Below are 24255 nucleotides of genomic sequence, written 5' to 3'. Positions count from 1 at the left end.
TTTGCCCTAAATTTTGATTTTTCGGTTTAAAATTGAATTTTGAAACATTCAAATCATTATTTTCCTTATTTATTTGAAGTAAACACGAATTTTTTCTGAAATTGTTGTATTATTTTTTTGATTTGACACGTGTATGGAATAGGTCCGATAAATCGTTAGAACGTAAGTAATATAATTAAGATAATAACATATTTCTATAATATGTCAATTAATTAGTTTAGTTTATTTGGTTAAGATGCTTGCTCTTTTCCCTTAGTACCTTGGTTCAAATCTTGTTGGTAACAATTTTGAATCTTTTTTGTACTTGTTGCTATTGATGTAATATTGAAGAGTTAATTGATTAAAAAAATAAATACAAGTACAAAAAGATTCAAAATTTATTTTTTTCAAAATACCAAAAAAGCCCTATATTTTTAAAATTTATCGAAATGGGCGCGATTTCCTTCCACGTCAGCATCTCACGCTGACGTGGACGCGATTTCCTGACACGTACCCTGATATCGCGCTGACGTGGACGCGATTTCCCGGAAAAGGACCATTCCGGTAAATAATTAAAAAATGGGCTCATTTCGATAATTTTTTAAAAAAAAGGGCTTTTATTGGTAAATTGCCCCGGATATGACAAGAACAATTAAAAAAATAAATTAAATTAGAAAATCCCGTTATAAAATATGTACGATACGAAAAAAAACTATTTTATTAACAAACGTTGTTTTCACTCTCAAAGTCAGTCTGAGGATACTTCTAATTTAACTCTCTCGATTACCAATTCCATTCTACTCGCTTTGTTTAGCCGACGTTTGTCCATTTCTGTACCTTTCGAGGTCAACACAACTTTGTTACATTTGACGGACCCAGATGTCTGTTAATTAAAGCGAGTAGTGAATTATTTAACAGACATCACTTACAGTACTAACATACTTCGGCTCCATGTTTTTGGGTTAGAAAACCACTTCTGGGTTTCCATTTAGATATAAATACAAGATTTTCCTCTTTCACTTGCAAAGGAAAAAGAAGATTTGAGTCTCTGGATATCATTCGCCTTTCATCCATCATTATTAGCTTCAAACAAGTAAGCTTTTTTATCTTCTTTTCTCTTTCTTTTTAATTTCTATTGCAAATCATGTATGTTATCTGTTTACGCATCTTTGGTGATGGATGGAGTGAGAGAGATGGTAAATTCCAGAAACATAAAACAAGATTAAATGTTTGAATACGGTTGCTAGAAGGGTGACGATACAGCTTGTTGCTTACTTAAAAGCATCGGAAAGGAGTATAAGCTCCGGCATCTCAAATTCACGTCTGTCTTGCAACAACTTGAGAACCTCCAAACAATCTCTCAGCTCGATCCATGCGTAAACAACCTCTAAACAGGATGGCACCCATGCTTACCACTTAATATGTGTATATATTTTATGAATTTGCTGAGAATTTCTCTTCTTGATCGATGCAGGCCAAGAGAAGCAAAAAGGGGGAAAACCCTAATTTTCTTTTTTTTTCTTTTTATATTTTTTTTTTGAGGGGAAGAAAATTAAGGGGGTTATAATGGGAAGAGGGAAAATAGAGATAAAAAAGATAGAGAAATCATCAAGCAGGCAAGTGACCTTCTCAAAGAGAAGAAATGGACTATTGAAGAAAGCTAAAGAGTTAGCCATCCTTTGCGATGCTGAAGTTGGGTTGATTATCTTCTCCAGCACCTCCAAGCTTCATCATTTTGCCAGCTCTAGGTCAGTTCCTTCTCTTTTTCTTTTTTAATTAGGAAGAAATCACTTACAGAATTAACAAACTTTCATTAACTTTATTTATGATAAAAATAATCAATTATTTTAATTTACTTAAAATTTGACACAAATAAAACATGAAATAGTATCCTTAAATTTTCATTGCTCGTGTAAGATCAATTCTAGACTATTACTGTAAGTGAATCCTTCTATATATCAGTGAGGACGACTCCGTACATTATTAATAAATGGTACGAAGTTGACATTAATAAATAATATAAATTTGTAAATTTCCTTAAAAATGAAATAAGAATAACTTTATTTATAGGTGATTATATAAATGTGTATGTATGTATTTGTCAAGATTTATACATATTCAAGATGATGCCTTCATTGTAATATATATATATATATAATTATACTGACAATGATACATTAAATATGAAAACACTATAATAGAACAGGTTTTTAGTGGCACTTTTTTTAGAGTCAAAATTTGGATTATAGCACAAAATTTATTATTATTTGTTTCTTAAAACATTTAATATATTTTTAAGAATATTTAAATGATCTCTTTTAATATTAGATTAATAGTTATATGATTAATTGCGTTAAAAAATAATAAAGTAATTACACTTCCTTTGAATGAATGGTGTGTTTCTCTTTATTGAAATTAAAAATAATAATGGTGATAAGATTGGATATTATAGTAGTGATATTAAAAATAGCGATGGGGCATGTGTTTAGATTTAAACTCGGTTTTAACGAGTGAAGCGAAAATAGAAAATAGTTATTAAGGACATTAGATTAGAAATTATATATGATAGATTTTTAAATTATTTTATTTTATAAAATTTAATTATATGAATTTGTGATTTTATTTAGTAAACTATTAATATGTATCACAATGTTTTATATTACTTAAATTATTTATTATTTTAAATGATAAACAATTTTAATGAGTAAGAAATTATACAAATTCACGATAAATAAAAAGATAATTATATTAACTTAATAAACAAATTTAATAATAATAATTAAAAATTATTGGTTGAAAACACTTTCCACCTACACCAAACAAATAATAACGATTCCTTTTTTTTCTTTAACTTTCATCATATATGTTTTCTGTTTCATGTAAAATAATAATAATAACATTAGAATATTATATTACTTCATTATTAATTAAAATGATCTTTCATATCTTTCCAGTGTTATTGTCGTTCAAAGATTCGATATTTTATCATCAGTCCCTGATCTAACCGGTTCAAAGTCATTCTTTGGATTAGTACCCTTATCAATTTTCAGTCCAACTGGTCGATTCATTCTGATTCAAACATTATTTTTTTTATACAATATTAAAGTAGGGGATTGAGATCACACAATTTGAACTAATATCTTATTTATTTATGAAATAATATCTAATGCGCTATCAATACATGAATTTCATGCATATTAGTAAATAACAACATATCACATTATAGTTAGGTAAAACAAAAATAATAGAAGACTTATAAATAAATATTAATAACTTTATTTAAACATAATTAATTATTAATTATAATTATTACAATAATTCTTATTTTGGATTTAGAATTTATGGTTTGTATCAAATTTACGATTTCAAATTTATATTTAAATAAATTTATTAGTATTTATCTGCCACTTATTAGAAAAAAAGTATTAAAGCATGTCTTATATCAGCATGAACTCTGTCATAGAACGTTACAACAAGTATAAAGAGGAAAATCATCATCAACTACTTGATCCTGCTTCTGAATTAAAGGTAATTATTCCTCCACCACCTGCTTATGTATTTTCTCCATAAATTTTCCCCTTTTTTGTTCAAAATGTATGTATGGCATTTGTTGCTATCTTTTTCCCCTTTCGGTTGGTTTTCCATAGTTACAAGACATGCAAATTAACTTAATGCTATATATTAAAGCTCTCAAATGAAGTCTAAATTTCAGATCTGTCAATTCTGAATCGAACTTAAAAATTCAATTTGATTAATTCAAATTTAAATTTGATTTAATTATAAAAATTCAATAATTCGAATTCGAAAGAACTTAAACAGATAACTTGAAATTAAAATAATCCCATCTAAAAAATTTAAACCCGAAATCAACATAAAAATTTAAAACCTGAATTAGTTAACCAATTCAAATAGAAATTGATGTCCCAACTTTTGTGAGACATACTTCCAATTTTTCGTCTTTTTGTGATGTTAGTTTACTATAAAATGCTTCACATTCTTATTTAATATATGACTTTGTGCTTGATAGTTTTGGAAGAAGGAGGTAGCAAGCTTGAGGCAACAACTAAATGACTTGCAAGAATGCCAAAGGTACTCAACATCCCATTATTCATACATAAAACACTTTTGCAGTGCATTGGACGGAAAATTTTAAAGAAATTCATTGTGTCATAGGTAACATTTTCTGCATAATCCGTAGGTCAATATGTAGTTTAGTCTTTGAGTTTGTCTAAATTCTTTTTTTTTTTTACTTAGTATCTAAACTTATATTCCGTCCCACGTTGTCCACAATTTGTTAATCCTGATAAAATTTTAATGGTTAACATGTAGTTTGCCCCCTAAACTTGTCCAAACTACCTAGTTGTTACTTGAACTTTTCAAAAATTTATATTTTTAAAAATTAATTTAAATTTTTTTAAAAGATTTTTTATTTTTAGTTTATGTCCACCACATGTCATACTGAGAGGTTGTCATGTGTCACTATAATATTAGTTATCAGTGCCACATCAGCAAAAAGTAACAATGTTAGTGTAGAGGTATCAACTTGAGTGATAAAATACAAGTTCAAACATCAACTAAATTCAAATACTAAGTACTTTTAAATAAGTTTAAGGGATAAACTACATATTAATCCTAAATAAGTTCACGATATAAACTACATATTGTCCTAAATTGAACTCACCAAACTTGAGCATATTTATATATTTTTATCACTTAATTTAGCATCAGTTTTACTGTTAGGTCACAAAACTTCAATTCCATTGAATTACATCACCAAAAATTAAGTCATTTATGCTACCCTCAGTAAGTTGGCTCAAAATATGGTTGTGAATATTAACAAGTTTTAGGTATAGTGATAAAATATTTTGTATTTTCAAGGAAAATAGTAAGTTTAAATTTTAGAGATAACATTGTTATGAGAAGCAACTACAAACTCGAACATGAATTGAGAATATTTTTAAAAAATTGTAAATTAACATGAAATATGTTTAAAAATAAGTTATGCATGTTGAGACAAATTTATATTAAAATTATGTAAAAGGATTAGCATATGTAATCTAATTTATTAATAATAGTTCAGCTATTTAATTTGATAAAATTAAAATATGGGTAAACATGTCACTAAACTATTGGTAAGTTTACATTTTGTTCACTTAATTTAAAAAAGTTACAAAATGGTCACTGAATTACTCGAAAGTTTTCATTCAAGTCATCAAACTATTCGAAAGTTTTTATTTAAGTAACTGGATTGTTAAGTATCTTTTTTTTTCTTTTTTAAATTTGGCTATCAAGATCCAAGCAACGATTCGACGATTGGTACGGTGAATCAATACCAACATAATTTAGATCCAAGTCGATTTGATAGTTAATGTCGAAGATTGAAGAAGAAAGTTATTTGAATTTTGGTTCACTGATTTATGACATTCAAAGTTGTTCCATGAAAAAAAAAGAACTATAAAAGAGGAGAGGTTTTGATTGGTGTAAGCAATGTGGATAAAAAATGTCATACAACAACAGTTTTAACATCTCAATAACTTAAATGAAAACTTTTGAATAGTTTAGTGCCCATTTTGTAACTTTTTTTTAGTGACCAAAATGTAAATTTATCAATAATTTAGTAACCTTGGGTGCAATTAACCCCTAAAATACTAGGCCTTACATTAAAATTAATTTTAAATTCAGTAAGCTAATAAACACACCATTAAGACAAGGAAGTTAAGGCTGGAAAGCATATAAAAGAATATTCTTAATATGTACACCTTTAATCTTTACAAAAATTGTGATTTGGTTTTATATCTTAATTTAACATAATTTGTTACTTCTTTTATAATTTTAAGTATCTGACGTGTATATCCGATCAATTTAGTTAAAATAATTGAAAATTTGAATTAACTGAACTAACCTCATACTTTAACCGATTTACTGATTAATTGTCTAATTCACCTAATAAAACCAAGTTAACATCTATTAATTTAGTTGGTTAAATCGTTTTTCCTCTTATTTTCTTCCAAGTATTAAAAATATAAGATGAAATTTTAATTTTGGTTAAAATTTTATAATATTATATATTGTAAGTATAGATATTTTATAAAAATAAAAAAAAGATATAGATCTTATGAAAATTCATAACTAGAGGTGTTCATGGGTCAGGCCTAAATATGATATTAATATATTTTATACTTGTCTAAGCTTGGCTCGGCCCAAAATATGAGCTTAAAATTTTGTCCAAACTCGCCCATATTTATAAAAGATTAACCCAAACCCATCTTATACCCGCTCATATTATTTTTTTATATTTTAAAAATATTTATATTATATATTATATTAATATTTAATAATTTTATATATTTTTTATTTATTGAAAATTTTTCTATACTCATCTTAACATTATTTTAATGTTTACATTAGAATAGTATTATATATTTTGTACAGGTTAATTTTTTTAATGTGTTCTAAATTACACAATATAAAGTATTATAAACTTAAAAATGGGTCGAGTCAGGCTCGGGCCTTGAATGTTCAAACCCGAGACCAACCCATATTTTAAAGGGACCTAATTTTTTATCTAAACTCATTTTTCGGGCTTAATATTTTAACCCAAATCCTCTTAAATTTTGAACTGACCTTCGAGTCTGAACGAGTAGCTCAATCCATGAACAGGTCTATTCATAACAAATGACTAATCTATTTTAACCACCTATAGAATCAAATCAACTGTCATAACTGACTTCATCGAATCGATTAACTTAACCTATTTTGAATACTGTAGGCAGTTGATGGGGAAAGAGCTATCCGGTTTAAGCTTCAAAGATCTACAGGGCCTAGAAAACCAACTTGAAATGAGTTTGAAAAGGGTTCGCATGAGAAAGGTAAAATTAGCTTTAAAACCAAGATGAAATTTGGATTTACAACTTTCAAGGATTCAATATTAATTTTTCATTGCAATTTGCTCCCATAGGACCAAATTCTGACAAATCAAATCGATGAACTAAACCGCAAGGTTAGAAAAGGTTTTGCCGCATTTTCTTTTCTGTTGATTTTCACATGTAGTGATTTTCTTGGGTCCAGTTATGATTTTAGTCCTTTTATTATACTGCAATTCTGGATTTAATTATTATATTTCAATTTAACATGATTCGGTCATTTTATTTTTATATAATGTTATTAGTAGGTTCAGATTCAGAACAACATTGCTATTGTTGATGACTTAAAATTTTCTTTTGTTATCAGATCAAAATCGCGTAAAAATTCAGTCAAACATAATTATCAATTCGGACTTGCTAATAATATTATAAGAGTTTCAACTATTACATGACAAAAACCACTATTAAACAGGGTGTTTTTTTGTTTTTGTTTTTGTTTTTGTTGAGTTTAACAACTTTCATTTATTGAAATTGCAGGGACACCGCATTCATCAAGAGAATCTAGAAGTACACAAGAAGCTAGACCTTATTTGCCATGAAAATACTGAACTTCAACAGAAGGTACTCACTATAACTATATATATATATATACGATAAATATGGATTGGTCCGCTTCAATTTATATTTTTCAACTAATTTGATGTGGTTAGGTTTAGTGTTTATAAATAATTTAAAAAATATTTTTATGAATTTATAAATAATAAAATAACTTTTTAGGTGAATTTAGATAAGTAGAGATGGAACTCGTTGATCGTGTTCGACCCACGAATACCTCTATTGAGAAATGTACTAAGCAACACAAATATTTGGGGGTGACACAGGTTAATGGAAATGGAGCAGAAGAAGCAAATGAAGGCAGCAAAAGCTTATCCCACAGTTATGGTTTCAACAGTGGATATGATTATTTGCAAGCACCTGTTGTTGATCTCCGGTTAAGCCAGCCTCAACAACTTCCCGAAGCTGATACATCAAATTTGAAAACTAGGTAAACTTTTATGGAATGAGCTTCAGTTACGCGTTGTTAATAGATTTACTGATTGCTTTTAGTCTCTCTATTATTTAAAATATAATTTTCAACCACAGACCTCTATCAAATAAATATGCGATGGTGTAACATATACATCTTGGCATTTTTATACAATTAGAAAAATATTTCATGTCATCATAAATTTTAAAAAAATTTAAGTTATGATTTAACCTTCCAACTAAATATATTTTATTATTTTGGTATTTAAGTTTTCCTTTTTCATATTTTGGTAGTTGTACTATCATTTTCATCTTATTTTACCCCAAAAATTTAATAATGTGCTACATGTCACATTTTTATTGACAACTTTTTGTTTTGGGATAAATTGAAACTGAAAATGATAATTCATTTATCAAAATGGAACTAAAAAAAAGTTTAAGTATCAAAGTGGAAATATGAGTATAATTCAAAGGTTATATGTATATATTAGACGGAAATTAATGAAAACAATTGATCTCAAGACAAAAATAAAATAGAGAGACTGAAAGTTATCTAATTATAGTAGATAGATTAAATCCACCGAAAATGTATGGTACAAAGACTTCATCATATACAGATCGACCTAAGAACTAAGCAAGAAAGCAAAGCATTTCAACATCCAACCCTAAGAACAGCAAACTTAGGGTGGACATCCCATGGCTGTAAGCTTCAGTACGTATGGGTGAGCTTCTTCATATTCCAATCTATGAATTACTGTTTTATAATATGTAAATTTAGGTAATAATGAGAACGACTGATGTTACTCAACTCTGCCATGGAGACGAAATTGGTATTCACTGCAAATAGCATTTGCTTTACTGTTGAGGGTGATGAAAATAATGTCAAATACGAAGGGTTTATGACTAAATATTTCATTTTCATTGGCATTAATTTGTGTTGATACCAAATATGGATTGAGGAGAAACGCAGTTGGCTCATATTGTGTTCTACTACAAGACTACATTAAGTTTAATTCTCGGGAAAGAATCTCTTTACAATGTAATTTAATAGTACAATATATATCACTACAATTGTACCCTATAAAATATTAAAATAAAAATAAAATGATAATAAAACTCCAGGAATTCAGCGAGGTTTGACAAATTACTCCTCCGTCACTACCAAATATATTTCACTGCAAAAGATACAAGTGAAAACTAACAAATCACATGGACTGTTCTTTTGGGCCCAATATTTTTTACTTCAAAATCATCATGTTGAAGCCCAAATGGATTGGGTCCATAAAATCTGCGATCCAAACTTACATCATCGGCCAACAAATAAAAAAACTCCAGCCCCTTTATGCCTCTATACATGCTCCCCATTCCTTTATTCTAAAGAATTTATTCATTTCTATTTCTCGATTTTAAAATTTTAAGTATAATTGTTGATATCGATTAAATTATTTTGTTATGTTCATTATTATGATATTTTAATTTTTTTTAAATGTTCATTTGATAGTTTGTAACAAAAATATAACATTGTAATAGACTTAAATTTAACTAAGAATTTTAACGATATTAATAATTTTAAAATTCGAGTAAAATATCTAAAATAACTAAAGATATTATATAAATTAAAGTATTATATTATGTCAAAACTAAAATATAAAAATTAAATCAAGTATATTGTAAAGAAAAAAACTAAAATTTTATCATTATTATATAATTTTTAAGAAAAAGTAAAAGGTTGGACATATGTCATGTAAGGAATGCTTATGCATTTATATATATATATATAGTAGTATAGATTTTATATTTTATTTTTATATGTTGCATTTTAGGGATGTGATTGGTATAATAATTCATAATTTGATTTAACATTTATATTTAATGTAGATTAAAAGAGCATTTCATTAATTCTTTTCATTTTTGAAATACGCATTTAAAGTTGTCCACAACTTACAAATTGATTTATTATTTGAACTACTTAAGAAAATATATTAAAATAGAAAATTATTTTTTTTTATTTTTAGTTTTTATTTCTAAATATTATATACTTGCGTGAAAAATGTATCTTATTAATTTATATTTTATTTTAAATGATGTATTTAAATAATTAATTCTATGCGAAGTGTGGATCAAAAACTATACTAGTTATTATAAATAAATATTACATGTGAAAATATAAAACTATCATATTTATATATTTTGTTAGTTATTATTCCATAGATTATAATTTATGTATCCCGCTATATATACTCTATCACTAAAAAAGAAGGGTTAACATATAGTTTGTCTCTTGAACTTGCCGAAAACTACTTAATTGGTACATTAACTTATTTTAGACCTAGTTGGCACCCGAGCTTGTATTTCACCGCTCAGGTTAGTACCTCAATGCTAACAATATTAGTTTTTGTTGACATGGCACTAATAGCTAATCTGATTGTAGTACATGACAACCTCTCTATATGCCATGTGGCGAACATAAATTAAAAAACTTTAAATATATATATAAATTAATAAAAAGTATACTTTTTTCACATCAAGAATGAATTTGTCTAACACACCAAAATATAGGGGTTTAATTGTAAAGAATGACCAAATAAATGATTAGGCTTGATGGTTAAGTGTTTAGTGTATTCTTTAGAGATCCTAGGTTTAAGTTGCACTTCTCCCATTTCTTTTCTTTATTTTTCAGCAACCTATGATCAAAATCATACTTGAATATATATATTAAATGGAGTATAAAACAATTAAAAGTGAGAAGTATCTCAAATGATTAAGCCTTTACATTTTCCCCTTGCTTTCCCAAGTTCAAGTCACGCCACCCTCATTTTTTTCCCTTTTAATTTCGGCAATATGGGTAATTTACCATGCAGCCCCTCCAAAACATGTTAAATCTATCTATTTAATCCCTTTTCCTAGTCATAATAGAATTTTGTTTCCCTTTCCAACCTACAGAGAATTGTTTCCCCCTAATCTTTATATTTCCTTCTATTTTCTTTTCTTCCCTTTACTTTCCATAATAATTTTCTCCATTGCTTATAATTATTTCGTTTCTCAAATCAAATCACCCTCATTCCGTCGTGTTTTTATCAATTTAGCAAATCGCCCTCAATTTCTGTAACAACCCGATTTAGACCCTAGTCGGACAGTGATTTCGGGACCACAAATCCTAGTCAGAAAAATATTTTAATATTATTTTCCGTGCTTATAGTATGTGAAGTGATATGTGTAAATTTTTTGTGATTTAATCCATTTGCGTGCTTAATTCGTGAAAAGGGCTAAATCACATAAAAAGTAAAAGTGGCATTCTCATTGTTAATATGCTAATTTGTTATAATTTAATTTATGAGGTTAGTGGACATTTATATCCATGATTTAAGTAATTTATATTAATATATCCTTAAGGTTAAAGTAGTAATTCATTAAATCAAAATGAATAAAGTAAATAAAACCAAAATGCTCATCATTTCCAAGTGTTCTTCCATCGAAACTAGAAAGAAAATAAGGGTTTTAAAGCTTTCATTCATTCGGCCTTATTCAAGCTTAATCAGGGCATGTTTTTGTTTCGGTTTTTGATAATTTCTACGTTTTTGTGATCGTTGCTTTGTGTTTTAGCTAACCCATGCTTTAATTTTTGAAAGTGTTGATCATTTTGAAAGTTTCCATTGATGAACGCATGTGTTTTTGGATATTTGATGATGAACTATGAAAGCTTAGTGATAGATATCTAAGTTTTGTAAAGTGATTTTTGATGAAAATATTAGTTAGGGATTAAATTGAGAAAATGTGAAATGTTGTGGTTAAAAGTGTGAAATAAATGAAAAGATGGGCTGCTAGGAAGCTATAAAAAATTCGGCTAGCATGGGTTGTCTCTAAATTTCATGAATTTATAATTTTATGAAATAAAGACTAAATTGTGAAAAATGCGAATTTTAGGGGCTAAAGTGTAAATTTCCCTAATTATGTGTTTATAGCTTGAATTGAATAAAATTTGATATTAAATAGCTAAATTTGAATTTATTTAGATCAAGAACAAAAGAAAACGAAATTAGAACGGGGAAAGTCGAAAGTGGTCGAGTAGTCGATTCCATCCGTTTGTCTTCGTCCGAGGTAAGTTCATAGTAATTAATTGTTGTTAAATCCATATATAAATGTATTTAATTGTGCCAAATTGAATTATTATAATTATATATGTGTATGTCAAATTGATTTAAGTATGAGAGAAGTGATTATGAGCTTGAATCGATGGATTTACGATGTCCGAAAGCCCTGTACGAACCATAGGAATAATGGGGATATATATATATGTCATGACATAAAATTTTGATATGAGTTATCGTGTAAGACCACGTCTGGGACGTTAGCATCAATTTGAGATTTACGTGTAAGACCCTGTTTGGGATAGTGGCATCAATGTTTGATTACATGTAAGACCACGTCTGGGACGTTGGCATTGTACGAGCTTTCCAAGTTATTCTAATATCCTTATTGACTCCGAATGGTTCAACGGGCAATATTAAGAAATGAATGATTGTGCAATAAATGTATCCGATTTAGGTACGTTAGGTTTGTTAATATAATTCGGAAATGAAAAGTGAGTATGATTTAAATGACTATATTGAATTACATGACAATGTATGATGCCTATGTAGTAAGTGAATATATATATTTGAAATGGTTGGTATTCGGCTTATTTGAATTGAATTGTTAACAATCTCAAAATGATTTATTTTCTATGACTTACTAAGCTTTTTAAGCTTACTTTGTGTGTTCACTCAGTGTTTTATAAATTTTGGAAGCTAGTTACGAGCTCGAGGATTGTCGAGGAAATCCATCACACTACCGAACACTATTTTGGTATTTTGAAAGCTTGAAACTTAGAATATATGGCATGTATAGGCTAGCACTTGTTTTGGTTGGTCTTGAAATTTGTATATATTTAGCCATGCGAAAATGGCTCAATCTTTATCCTAATGATCTAATGCTTATGTAATTTTGGTCATGATATATGCGTATGGTAATCTTGATATATAAATGTGTTTTGAATGTTAATGATGTTGATGTTAATGCCTTTTCGGTCATGGTATAGATTATGTGACTTATGATTTGTTCACTTTAGTATTTGCTTATTACTTGAGCTTATTATGGAAAAAAAATGTCCCATTGTATATATGCTTGTGATGTTTTGAAATATAATTCGGTATTAGACAATGAATAGCTTGGCCTATATTCGGCTATGAAAATAGCTCACTTTAAAGGTGTGTTTATGGTATATGAAACATAGGTTAAATTATGGTTATGTTATTTGGTAGTTTGGTTTGGTCTTATGAGTTTGAATTCAAGAACCGAATATATAAATAATGAAATGGTTGAACATATGTTATTTGGTTGATTTTAGTTTATGTGAATTTGGGATACTATTGATATGTTCATTGTGGCTTAGTTATTTGGATTCGGTTTGTGGTGTCAAATATATACAAATATTATATTTGAATGTTTAGTCATGTAAGTTCGGATGTTAAATGATAAGTATTGAATATGTTTCATGATTGTTTTAGTAATTATTTTGGTACAGATCTAAATGGTAAGTGATGATTATGATTTAAGTATGTTTTGGGTAGCTTAAATGGATAGATTGAAAGTATCAAGTTAATGTGAAATTTTAAAAAAATGGGTATGCGCATATGTGTACTTGTAAATTCCGTTTTGATATGTGGATTTTGCTTTTAGGGAAAGATGCGTATTATACATATACATATACATCCATAATATGTTCGGCCAGGTTGCATTGTTACTAAAGTTGCATATGAGATTGCATAATAATTATAGTAATTTAGTTCGAATGAATTTAGTGTTTGCGTGTACAGAGGTTATGCAAGGTTATGTTGATATTTAACTAATGAAATAAACGAAGGCCATTAATATTAAGGTTATGTGGTTTGGACATTAAACTGTATTAAATACATGAAATTTGGTTTTGTTGCATATTAGTTAAATTCGAATATGTGGTTATATAGATTATACTAATAAGGTTGAAATTTGAAGCATAGTTTGTATATGTGTCATAAGTAATAAATCATGACAAGTTTTATCTGGTTACGTGTTCCATGTGTATAAAACTGATAAATGACTACTGATCTGTATTTTGTCCGGTAATGCCTTGTAACCCTAATTCGGCGACGGATACGAGTTAGAGGTGTTACAATTTCATCCCTAATTTTGGCCAAGATTCGGTAAGTTTAAATCAAATATCGATCATCAATTCTAAATTCTCATAGAATTTGCATCCGATATTAATCTTTCATTCGAATAAATGGATCTTTTATGAATCTTGCTAGAATTCCCGGTAATCTTGATAAATCTTTAAAATCGTTATTAATTCTAGCATAAATGTTGTTTGAAGGACCCGATTTAGGTACCCCAGACCAGATTCGAACGCGAGGATCATCGCTCGAGATCCTGGTGACAGGTGTGTGTTCTTTTACAAGCGAATCGGGACAAACCGTGCCAGCCACACAGGCATGTGGACCACACGACCCCTCACATGGTCATGTTCCCCCTAAACCCCTAAAAATTCAATTTTCACACGGCCTCAGTCTGTTACACGACCCAACCACACGACTGTGTACCCCTCCTCCACACAGTCCAAGGCTTTCCACATGGTCTGGTCATATGGCCGCATGTCAACCTATTTTTTAGATTTTACAAGTTTGCCCCTATTTTTCAAAATTTACATTTTTGTCTAGGATTTTATGATTTGTTCAATTTAGCCCCTGAATGATTTCTGAACTATTTTTAGTGTTTTATTTTTTATTCAATTAAACCCCTAATAATATGAATAATACTAGAATCCATGATCTAATTGACTAAACTAATGTTATGTGAATATTTATATGAAATACACGTCTATTATATCTGTATTTGTGATTGTGCGTACAACATGTCTTATGATACCGATAAACCAAACACTTAATAAGCATGACTTTTGGCTGCTAAGTTGATTTATTATAAGCATATTATTTGTTATTGTATTGAAATGTTATAAGCATATTGATTGCTATCGTATTGTTCTGTTGAAAGCATAATTAAATGCTACTATATTGATCTGTTTGAGCTTGCCATATTGCATTGCATAGGGTGGGACGATGCGAACGGAGGAAGTTGAGTGGTTTATCCACACCGTATTAGCAGCTTTAATCTGCAAACATGTTGTGCATCCACAACCTTGTGACAACTTGTCTGCAAAAACTTTTTATCAAAAAATCTGGTGGTTCATCCACCTTTTTTACTAGTGGTTTATCTACAATGAGTGGTTTGTCTACAACGATGAGTGGTGTTATCCACAACGTGGTGTAAAGGTAGAGGAGTTCTGGGGAACTCCTATTGTGGTATGTAGCGGTGGGGTAGGACCCTTTTTTGATAAATTAAAATTGCATTGCATTTATAAGCATTTGCATGGCAGTGAATACCGAGAAATTATGATAATGAGTTAATCTGAAACACTGAAATTTTGAGTTGCTATTCAATTTATGTTTATCTTTTGAGTTAATATTCTGTATGTTTTGTCTATTGTTTGCACTGATTTTCTTGTGATGAAACTCACATTGAGCTTCATAGCTCACTCCCTTTTTATTTCTATATTTACAAATAGCCCACCAAGTTACGACGTGGACTTAGCAAACAGAGGGCTCGACTCGGATTGACCGTTCTATCATAAGAAAATTTTGAAATTACTATTTGACATTTTTATTATTCCAAGACTATATCGTTTTATTTTGAACTGTAACTTGGGACTTAAGTTGGTTTTAATTAGCATGCATATCTTTTAAATTGTTTTTAAAAAATATATTGAATTATGGATTATAATCAAATATGCATGAAATATAGATTTTATTAAAACTAAGTTAAAAATCACTTTTCCGCTGCAAGATTATAAATAAATTTTGCCTAATAAATAAACTAGAAATTAGCTAAGTTTTTCAATGATAATCATTCTTTACAAGAAAGATGTTAAACTAATTGTTTTTTTAACTCATGGATTTTTCTGAAAATAAATTAAGTTTTTTTCTAAAATAAATAAAATTTTAAATTGACTATTTTATAAACCTCGATCGCTACTAGGCCATTTCAGTGGTCGATGTAATCTCCTGAATTCGGGTCTAACGTTTAGGCTGGATTAGAGAGGTAACAATTTGGACAAATGGATTTAGATAAATAGTTGTCCAGATCCATTCTCTTTTTTAATAAGTTTACTTATTTTAATTTTTATAAATATTAATTTTTGGTTATTATTATTTTAAAATATATAAAATATAAATCCATAAATATATACATATATACATATGCAAATAAAAATGGGTTAGTATTTGATACATTAGCAGTGTACTTTTTTATTCCACAAACAACCTTAAAAAATTGTCATGTGTTTCTTTTTTTTTTAAACATTTATCTTTTAATATTTTACTATACCCTTATTGGACACTTGTCAACCCCTTAGCCCTATTTGTGGAGGTACCAAATATTTTTCCATTAGAAATATATAAAAATTTATAGGATGAGTATTTAGTACACTAACAGTGTACTTTTTTTATTCCACAAATAGCCTTAAAAACTTGACATGTATTTATTTTTTTAAATGTTTATTTTTAAGGTGCTCACTGCCCCAGGTGTGGCCTGGGTTCGAGTCGCGGTAGTCTCGTTGCTGTTAGAGCTTTGCTCGCCTATTATAATTCATCAAAAAATACTTATTTTTAATATTTTACTATATCTCTATAGGACACTTATCAATTCTCAGCCTGTTTAAGAATTTAAAAACTCCATCGACAAATTGTATCAAATAATTTCCCAAATTTATAATATATAATATATAAATTAATAAAAACTATAAATTTATAAAAATATATAAACATATACAAGAACTAAAAACAATCTACAATGAAAGGACATATGGTTGTCCAATTACATTTGTATCTAAATAACCTTCTATTTAGGTTTCATTCTTGACCTAAAACTTTAGGTTTTATTAATTTATATATCTTATGATTTTAAAATTTTATATATTTTTATTTCAAAATAATAATATAAATAAATTAATATTTTATAAAAACATATAAATTTACTAAAATACATCTAGAATGAATCTAGACAAAAGAGTGTTTAGATTCAGATGTATCCGAACAATTATTTGTCCAGGTTAATTCTTGATGTGAAGAAAATATACTTTTTATTAGGCTTATATGTAAAATAAGCCTTTAATAATGCAAATAAAAAATAAAAAAAATCAATTAAGCCCATATTGTTAACTAAAATAATAAATTAAATCTTCCATTAATGATTTTCATCATTGACGATGTTGACCGTTAAAATAAATTGACGGACGAATCAAATGGTGAGACATGGCAACTTCAGGTTTAATATAATAATTTCCTATATAAAAATGATTAAAAATCAAGAAAAATTTAAAAAATATTATAAAAACTAAAAGTATTAAAAATATTAATATTGCTATAAAATTATAAAAACTTATAAATATTATAAAAATATAGAAATCTAATAAATTGAAATAAATTACAAAAAAATTATAAAATTAAAAAAACATATTTATAATTAAAAAAAACATATTAGAATTCTTAAAAATAATAAAAAAATATTAAAATTGATAAAAACGTATAAATATTTAAAAATCATAAAAACTTGAATTGGACCAGTTAGCCCAAAATCGACAAGGGTATGAGTCCGACGAAAGCCATTAGACTGATTGACCTGGGAACTGAAAAAGTGAACCAATTTTTACTTTTTAATATTTTTTATGAAACCAAAATTTCATTATCCAACTATTAACATACATATGTCAGAATGAAATATTCTAACCAAGGTTTTCATAACCTGATTGGTCCACCAGGCTGCTAGTTCGATTGATTTGTCTAGTTAAATTGAATAAAATGTTTTAAAAAATAAATAAAAAATTGGCTAATGGCTTTTTTGGCTTTTTTTGGACCAATACCCTCGCCAATTTCAATCTACCGATATGATCCAGTTCAAGTTTTTATGATTTTTATTTTTATATCAATTTTAATACTTTTTATAAATTTTTATGATTTTTATAGAATTTTAATATGTTTTTATAAAATTTTAAATATTTTTATTAATTTTATAATTTTTTTAGAATTTGTTAGATTTATTATAATATTTATAATTTTTAATAATATTTATAAATTTGTATCAATTTTCATATTTTTAAATATTTTTTATAATTTTCTTTTTTAAAAATATTTTATGGGAAAATATTAAATTAAACCAAAAGTAGACATGAGTCACCATTTGATTGGCCCATAATTTATTTTAACGGTCAATATGGTCAATGACGAAAACCGTTAACAGAGAGGTTTAATTGATTATTTTAGTTGACAACACGGGCTTAATTGGGTGTAAATTTAATATTGGGACTTAATTGATTTTTTCTTTTACATTTCTTAAGGGTTATTTTTGACATATAAGTCTATTTATTAATTTATATATTTTTAAAGCTTTTTTAAATTTACATTCGTTATGTGACATACTAAAAGACTGTCCATTAAATTGGTTATCAATATCAAATCAATTAACATAAACTAAAAGTGTTAGTGTAGTAGTATCAGATAAATATTGTTGGACAAATTCAAGAAGAAACTACATATTAACTTAAAAAAAAAAACCATAAAACCCGTAAAAGAAAAGTTTGTTGCAAATGCAAAATCTTTCGTCTATTTACGATTTTATCCTTCAACCTTAATAAAATTGAGAAGTTGATCAAAATTTTGTCTTCATAATCTAAAAAACGAGAGTTTAATCCAATTAAAAAGCAGTGTTAAACCTTTTATTAAATTATTAATCAAATCAATAATTTATATTATAAAAATTAACCAAAATCAACATCACAACAATTTATAGAAAACAAATCAATAAAAATTAATAGTTCAAAATATTTAAACCAACAACCATATTAACTTTTCGATTTTTGTAAAATACAATGTTCAAATTTTGATAAAATAAAATAAATGGACTAATTTCTCAATTTTTATAAAGTAAATTGATGAAATTCATGATTAGACCAATATCTTTTGAGTTACAAACTTGGGGAAATTTTTTTCCATTAAAATTTTAAGGGTAAACTATCAAACTAGTTACTTTTGTTTGTCTCAGGTTACATTTTAGTCACTTATGTTTGAAATGTTACGTTTTAGTCACTTATGTTATTGTGTTGTAACATTTTAGTCACTGAGCATTAATTATCGTTAACGGTGTAACGGTAAGCTGACGTGGAATGTTAAATCATCGTTTTAAACGAAAATTTTAGGTTAAATTATACAAATGGTCCCTATATTTTTTGTTTTGAGCAATTTAATTTTTTTCTTTTATGTTCTTTGAACTTTCTTTTTTCTTTATTTTCCATTTCCCTCCTTCTCCCTCTATTTTTCTCCCTTCTCCATTTCTTTTAACATAGTTTTTCTATGTTTTTCATTTGTTAAAACTAATCCCTATACTTTTATTTTTGGAACAATTTATTTTTTTCATTTTTAATTTCCTTCTTCTTTCCCTTTATTTTCTCTCTTCTCATATTCTTCATTGCGGAAACATAATCTTTGCCCACCAAATAAACCAAGTCCTTGTTTCTTTCACATGATTCCTAAATTGAATTTCACTAAAAACCGAATATCAATCATTCTTAATCAAATCTCGATTTGAATATAACCTAACTTTGAAACTAAAATTGGATCCAACTAATCAATATAAAAAATCATATCATTAATCAAATCTAAACATAAACTGAATTCTTTATATTAAAAAAAATTGTTTCCAAACTTTTATAGATTCGTGTAGAGCATTCTTTTCCTTTTCTTTTATTCACTGACGAATAAAATTAAGCAAACGATAAAATTGATCTAAACCTTCTTGGATATTCAAAAGCAAGCTTGATTAAAAGCTGAGCATGGATGAACGGAAGAGAGAAAGGGGGCATGGAACCAAACTGGTTTCGGTAAAGTTGAGGGTATGTTTAGTATGGTGGTCATTTAAGTCATTGAGGGTGTAGAGCTTGTTTGAAGAATCTGTGAAACAATGTAGTTTTGAGAGGGCGAGAATGTTGTAGGTAAGATAGATAAGGTGGTCGTGGAGATTGATTAGGAGGTTAAGGGAACGGGCTCGAGAAACTTTGTTGAGAGTAGACTGCCATAAGTCACGAATGACGAGGTCTTCGAGTGAGGCGAGCGTGTGGACCAGGTTATTGAAAGATCCAAATTGGTTATTTAAAACGATGATGGATAATGAGAGTCTGTAATTGTGGAGTGAGAATATGTGAAGCAAGTTTATTTTGGTTTCAACTTTCTTCTTTTCTTTTTCATTAACATAAAAAAAGTTCTAACAAATGAAAAATATAAAAAAAAAACTTATGTTAAAAGAGATGGAGAAAGGGAGGAAAATAAAGAGAGAAGCAGAAAAAAGAATGGGAAAAAAAATGAAAGTTAAAAGAACATAAAAGAAAAAAGATTACTCAAAACGAAAAGAATATGGGATCAATAGTATATTTTAACCTATTTTTTTTGTTTGAAATGATGATTTAACGTGCCACGTCAGCTTACTGTTACACCGTTAACGACAAGTAACGGCTCAGTGATTAAAATTTTACAATATGCTAACATAAGTGACTAAAACGTAACATTTCAAACATAAGTGACTAAAATGTAACATGAGATAAATAGAAGTGACTATTTTGATAGTTTACCCAAATTATAATCTTTGCCAATATTTAGTTTTGTTCATTATTATTTTCTTTTTTTTGGTAAAAATAAATGTACTTCACACATAAAAAGCCTAAAACTAGAAGAAGATAAATAAAAGCATGATTGAGTTCCCCGTGAATGTAGGTTCTCTCCCCATTTTTGTCTACTTTCACCTCCTAAATTATCTTTATATCTCATGTTCTTTTCTCTTCTTTTTTGGAAGCAATCTTTCTTTTCCTTATAAATCCAGAAAATTTAACCCAGTTTATTATCCAATTTGCCTATACTAATCACCACTTAAGCAGAATTGTGATTAGTATTGGCAGATTTTATTTTTCTTATTTGCTTGGTTTCAACCTATAGAGGTAAGCAACTTATCTTGTAGTTTTTGGCTAATCAGATTGTGGCTTGCAGGGGCAACAACAGTTGAGATTTCTTGCAAAATTTCTTCCTCTGCTATCACCCCTTTTACATTATTGAAACTTGAGAAATCTACATTTTAGCGAATGATTTGGAACCCCTCATTGGGTTAAATTGAATAGTTGAATTTGAAATTTCCCAAGTTGTGCAATATATCTTTGTGAGCTTCATTGGTGAAGAGGAAGTTGAATTAGAAGTTATGGATTCAGTTGAGGAAGAAGTACCATCCGGAGGAGAGATGGAGGAATTGGTTAGACCGTCCTCCACAAATGTCGCCGCCTCGGTAAATGAACACCCGACGTCACATTTCTCCGGTATGGTGAGGCAAAAAGCATATGTTTTCGACGGTTTCGGGAATTACTTTAATAAGGATTGGGATCTTGGTGAAGGTGAAGGGAAGGAGTTTTGTTGGTACCATGTAGAACTTCCAAAAGTGAGACAAAAATGTTGTCAATCTGCCCAACACCTTATAGATGTCCTTTGTCCACCTTTAAAGCTCCAAGACATTCTCTCACTCGCTAGCAATGGGCCGTTTTGCGGACATGTGGATGGAGCACTGGTCTTTCGGGTCAATTCACCTGGCCCTATCTCCAGTAGCTTTACGTTTAGACTAGCTGCAAGGATTACCGAGAAATCGGTGATCACCGTGTCTTTGGGACGTGTTCCTCGATTAGGTTTCTCGCCGGTCGGTCAATCACTTCTCTCAGAGATCCCTAGTGTCGAAAATCCGTCGAATTACAAAAGAGGAAGTACTAATCGGAGCGGGATTGTTATTAAAGAACATGTTCTGGAGTTTTTATTAACAATGAACCACTCGGAGGAGGCCGATAATCCGGTTCCCAAATCAATCTCAAACCTTGTAGTTCACGTCATCGACACCCACGTCGATCACCTTGAAGATGTCGTTACTAAACTCGAAATGGAGTTGGAAACTGTGGAGCTTGAGTTGGATAGAGGTAAATTTCATATATCAAAATTAATTCACCCCTTTATTTCTTGCATGTTGAATAACATATTAATGCATTAACAATTTATAAATTCATGCTTCCGTCAATAATAAGGCACCATCTATTAAAAAAATTATATTTATTTTTAATGATTTTGAAAGTTACTCATTAATTTACAATTTATAAAAATTATATTTTATTATCTAATTCCTTCGCCCAACTGTTGAAGAACATATCTGTTTTAGAAGTGAAGCTAATGTACTTACTCTCAGGTGGATTTGCTTTAAAGAAAGAGATGCTAGACGATAGGCGATTCCCCAAAATGCATCTAAATTTGCAACGTCTCCTTCAGGTAATTTATCTTCGCCACTTGTTTTTTCAGGTTGGAATTTTTCACGTTGTCTGTTTGTCCAAAATTTAGGTGATTGCACATGGAGAGCAAGTATTTCCCCGAGTGAAGGAAAAATGTTTATCTAAATCATGGTTTCTTAGTAAAGACATAAACTCGCTTGACGAGTTGATCGGACGGTTGAGGAGGTTGAAAGAGAACGTGGGGTTTCTAGCGAATAGGGTTACCGCAATTCAGGCGGGTTTGGACAGTTGGCAGTCGGAGCAAATAAACAAAAAGCTCTATTACCTCTCTTTCCTTTCTATAGTATTCCTTCCTTTATCTGTCATCACCGGAGGTAATGACTTACCATATACAATACCCCTCTGAATTTAGTTAGGGATGGTAACAAGGTCGCTCACCCTTCCCTTTACCTCATTTCAAATATCATTAGCATTCAAGTCTTTGATTTTGGTTGAATATATTGTTTCAGTGTTTGGAATGAATGTGGGTGGAGTTCCATGGACAATGCAAAATAACCCTGAAGTAAAAGATGGTTTCTTCAAGGTTATGGTTCTTTGTGTAGCGATGTTGCTGCTAGTGTTGCTATGCTTTCTTTTCCCGATACTCTATTCACACGTGATGGCCTGGTATAAGAAGCGTTTTCTCAGACGAACTTGGTCTCATAACCGGAGATCCTGTCGGAGAACCATTGGAATCCAAGAAAGAAGTTGTTGCCCGAGGATTGACTGAGTTAACAAACAAAGTCTCATATTCTCACAAAATTTCTAGACCTCACCCCAACTCAAAGCTCATTTTGACAATAGAAAAAAAAACATTAATTTGTATTCAAACTCACTTAAAACCTAAATTCACCCAAAACCAAAATAACCTCAAACCCAAACCTAAATTATCGAAACTCAAAATTATTAAAATTTTCTTTTTAAAAACTAAGATGAACTTACTTAAATTAATCCCTCTCAAAAGCAATTTAACCCATCCAGTTGACAAGGTCTAGGTATTTTGATGAAATCAACCTTATGCAAAGTGTACCGTCTATATCCACACTTGTTCATATTTAAGCTTTAGAGGCAATGAAAGCACTTTCTCTCTCTAAATCCTTTTGTATGCCATATATTTTTGTTTTGAAAGTTTGGTTGTAAATGGGATTTTGTTACAATTTTATTTCTACAAATAAGATTTGATGTCAATGAAAATTCTTTGTTATTACATCACGAATTTAGTAGATATATTTTAAATTTTATTTATTTTATTAATCTCATTATAGGTTCTAATTATATTTGTGTTTTTTTTACACAATATTTAGAACTACCCATAGCCTCTTATCAACTCATAAATAGGAAAATAATGCGTTTCAGCATACTCAAATTCATATCCTCTTACATTAACAATAATATTCATGCCAATTGAACTAAGAATCAACTTGCTTAAAATTCATTTTTAAATCATCAGTGAATTGATGTAGTTTGTGTTCACTTTCACTTGGTATAAGTGGGCTTTTATACCTAAATATTGTAAAAAAAATTAAATATGAAAATGGTATGTCAGTAGGATTAAATACGACAATGGTATGTCAATAGTGGTGGTGCCTATCTCATAGGCGACACCACTATTTTTTTTTAAATTTATTTATTATTATTATTTTAAAAAATATATTATTTTATTAGTGGTGCCTATCTCATAGGCAGCACCACATTCGTATAAAAGTTTCGGGTCTAGTATGCACCCGTGTATAATTACGGAATTGGTATATAGGGGTGGTGCTTATCTGATAGGTGGCACCAGTGACCCTTATCTGATAAGGGGTACCAATGAACCAATTTTGGGATCCTGTTTAATGGTCCCGGTGAAGAAGAGAATTAGGCTTAAAAAAAATAGCAGAAGAGAAGGAAGAAGAGAGGGAGAAGAAAGAAAGAAAGAAAGGA

General features: G+C 28.9%; 2 protein-coding genes across 2 annotated transcripts; both read left to right on the top strand.

Annotated features, from left to right (window-relative positions):
- The first annotated feature begins 940 nt into the window (after positions 1 to 940).
- Positions 941 to 8753, top strand: LOC105782972 (MADS-box transcription factor 23). The gene is made up of 9 exons (XM_012608109.2): positions 941 to 1072; positions 1454 to 1727; positions 3426 to 3507; positions 4007 to 4068; positions 6749 to 6848; positions 6938 to 6979; positions 7380 to 7463; positions 7724 to 7887; positions 8486 to 8753. Exons 2-9 carry the CDS (start codon positions 1546 to 1548, stop codon positions 8493 to 8495), a joined length of 726 nt encoding a protein of 241 aa, XP_012463563.1. The 5' UTR covers positions 941 to 1072; positions 1454 to 1545; the 3' UTR covers positions 8496 to 8753.
- A 12040-nt stretch (positions 8754 to 20793) lies between these two features.
- Positions 20794 to 23532, top strand: LOC105782966 (uncharacterized). The gene is made up of 4 exons (XM_012608093.2): positions 20794 to 21990; positions 22254 to 22333; positions 22403 to 22667; positions 22803 to 23532. Exons 1-4 carry the CDS (start codon positions 21234 to 21236, stop codon positions 23060 to 23062), a joined length of 1362 nt encoding a protein of 453 aa, XP_012463547.1. The 5' UTR covers positions 20794 to 21233; the 3' UTR covers positions 23063 to 23532.
- Positions 23533 to 24255: the final 723 nt, after the last annotated feature.

The sequence above is a fragment of the Gossypium raimondii genome, chromosome 13 (assembly GCF_025698545.1).
Source record: "Gossypium raimondii isolate GPD5lz chromosome 13, ASM2569854v1, whole genome shotgun sequence".
NCBI classification, from domain to species: Eukaryota; Viridiplantae; Streptophyta; class Magnoliopsida; order Malvales; family Malvaceae; genus Gossypium; species Gossypium raimondii.
This window is presented reverse-complemented; position numbering and strand designations above follow the sequence as displayed.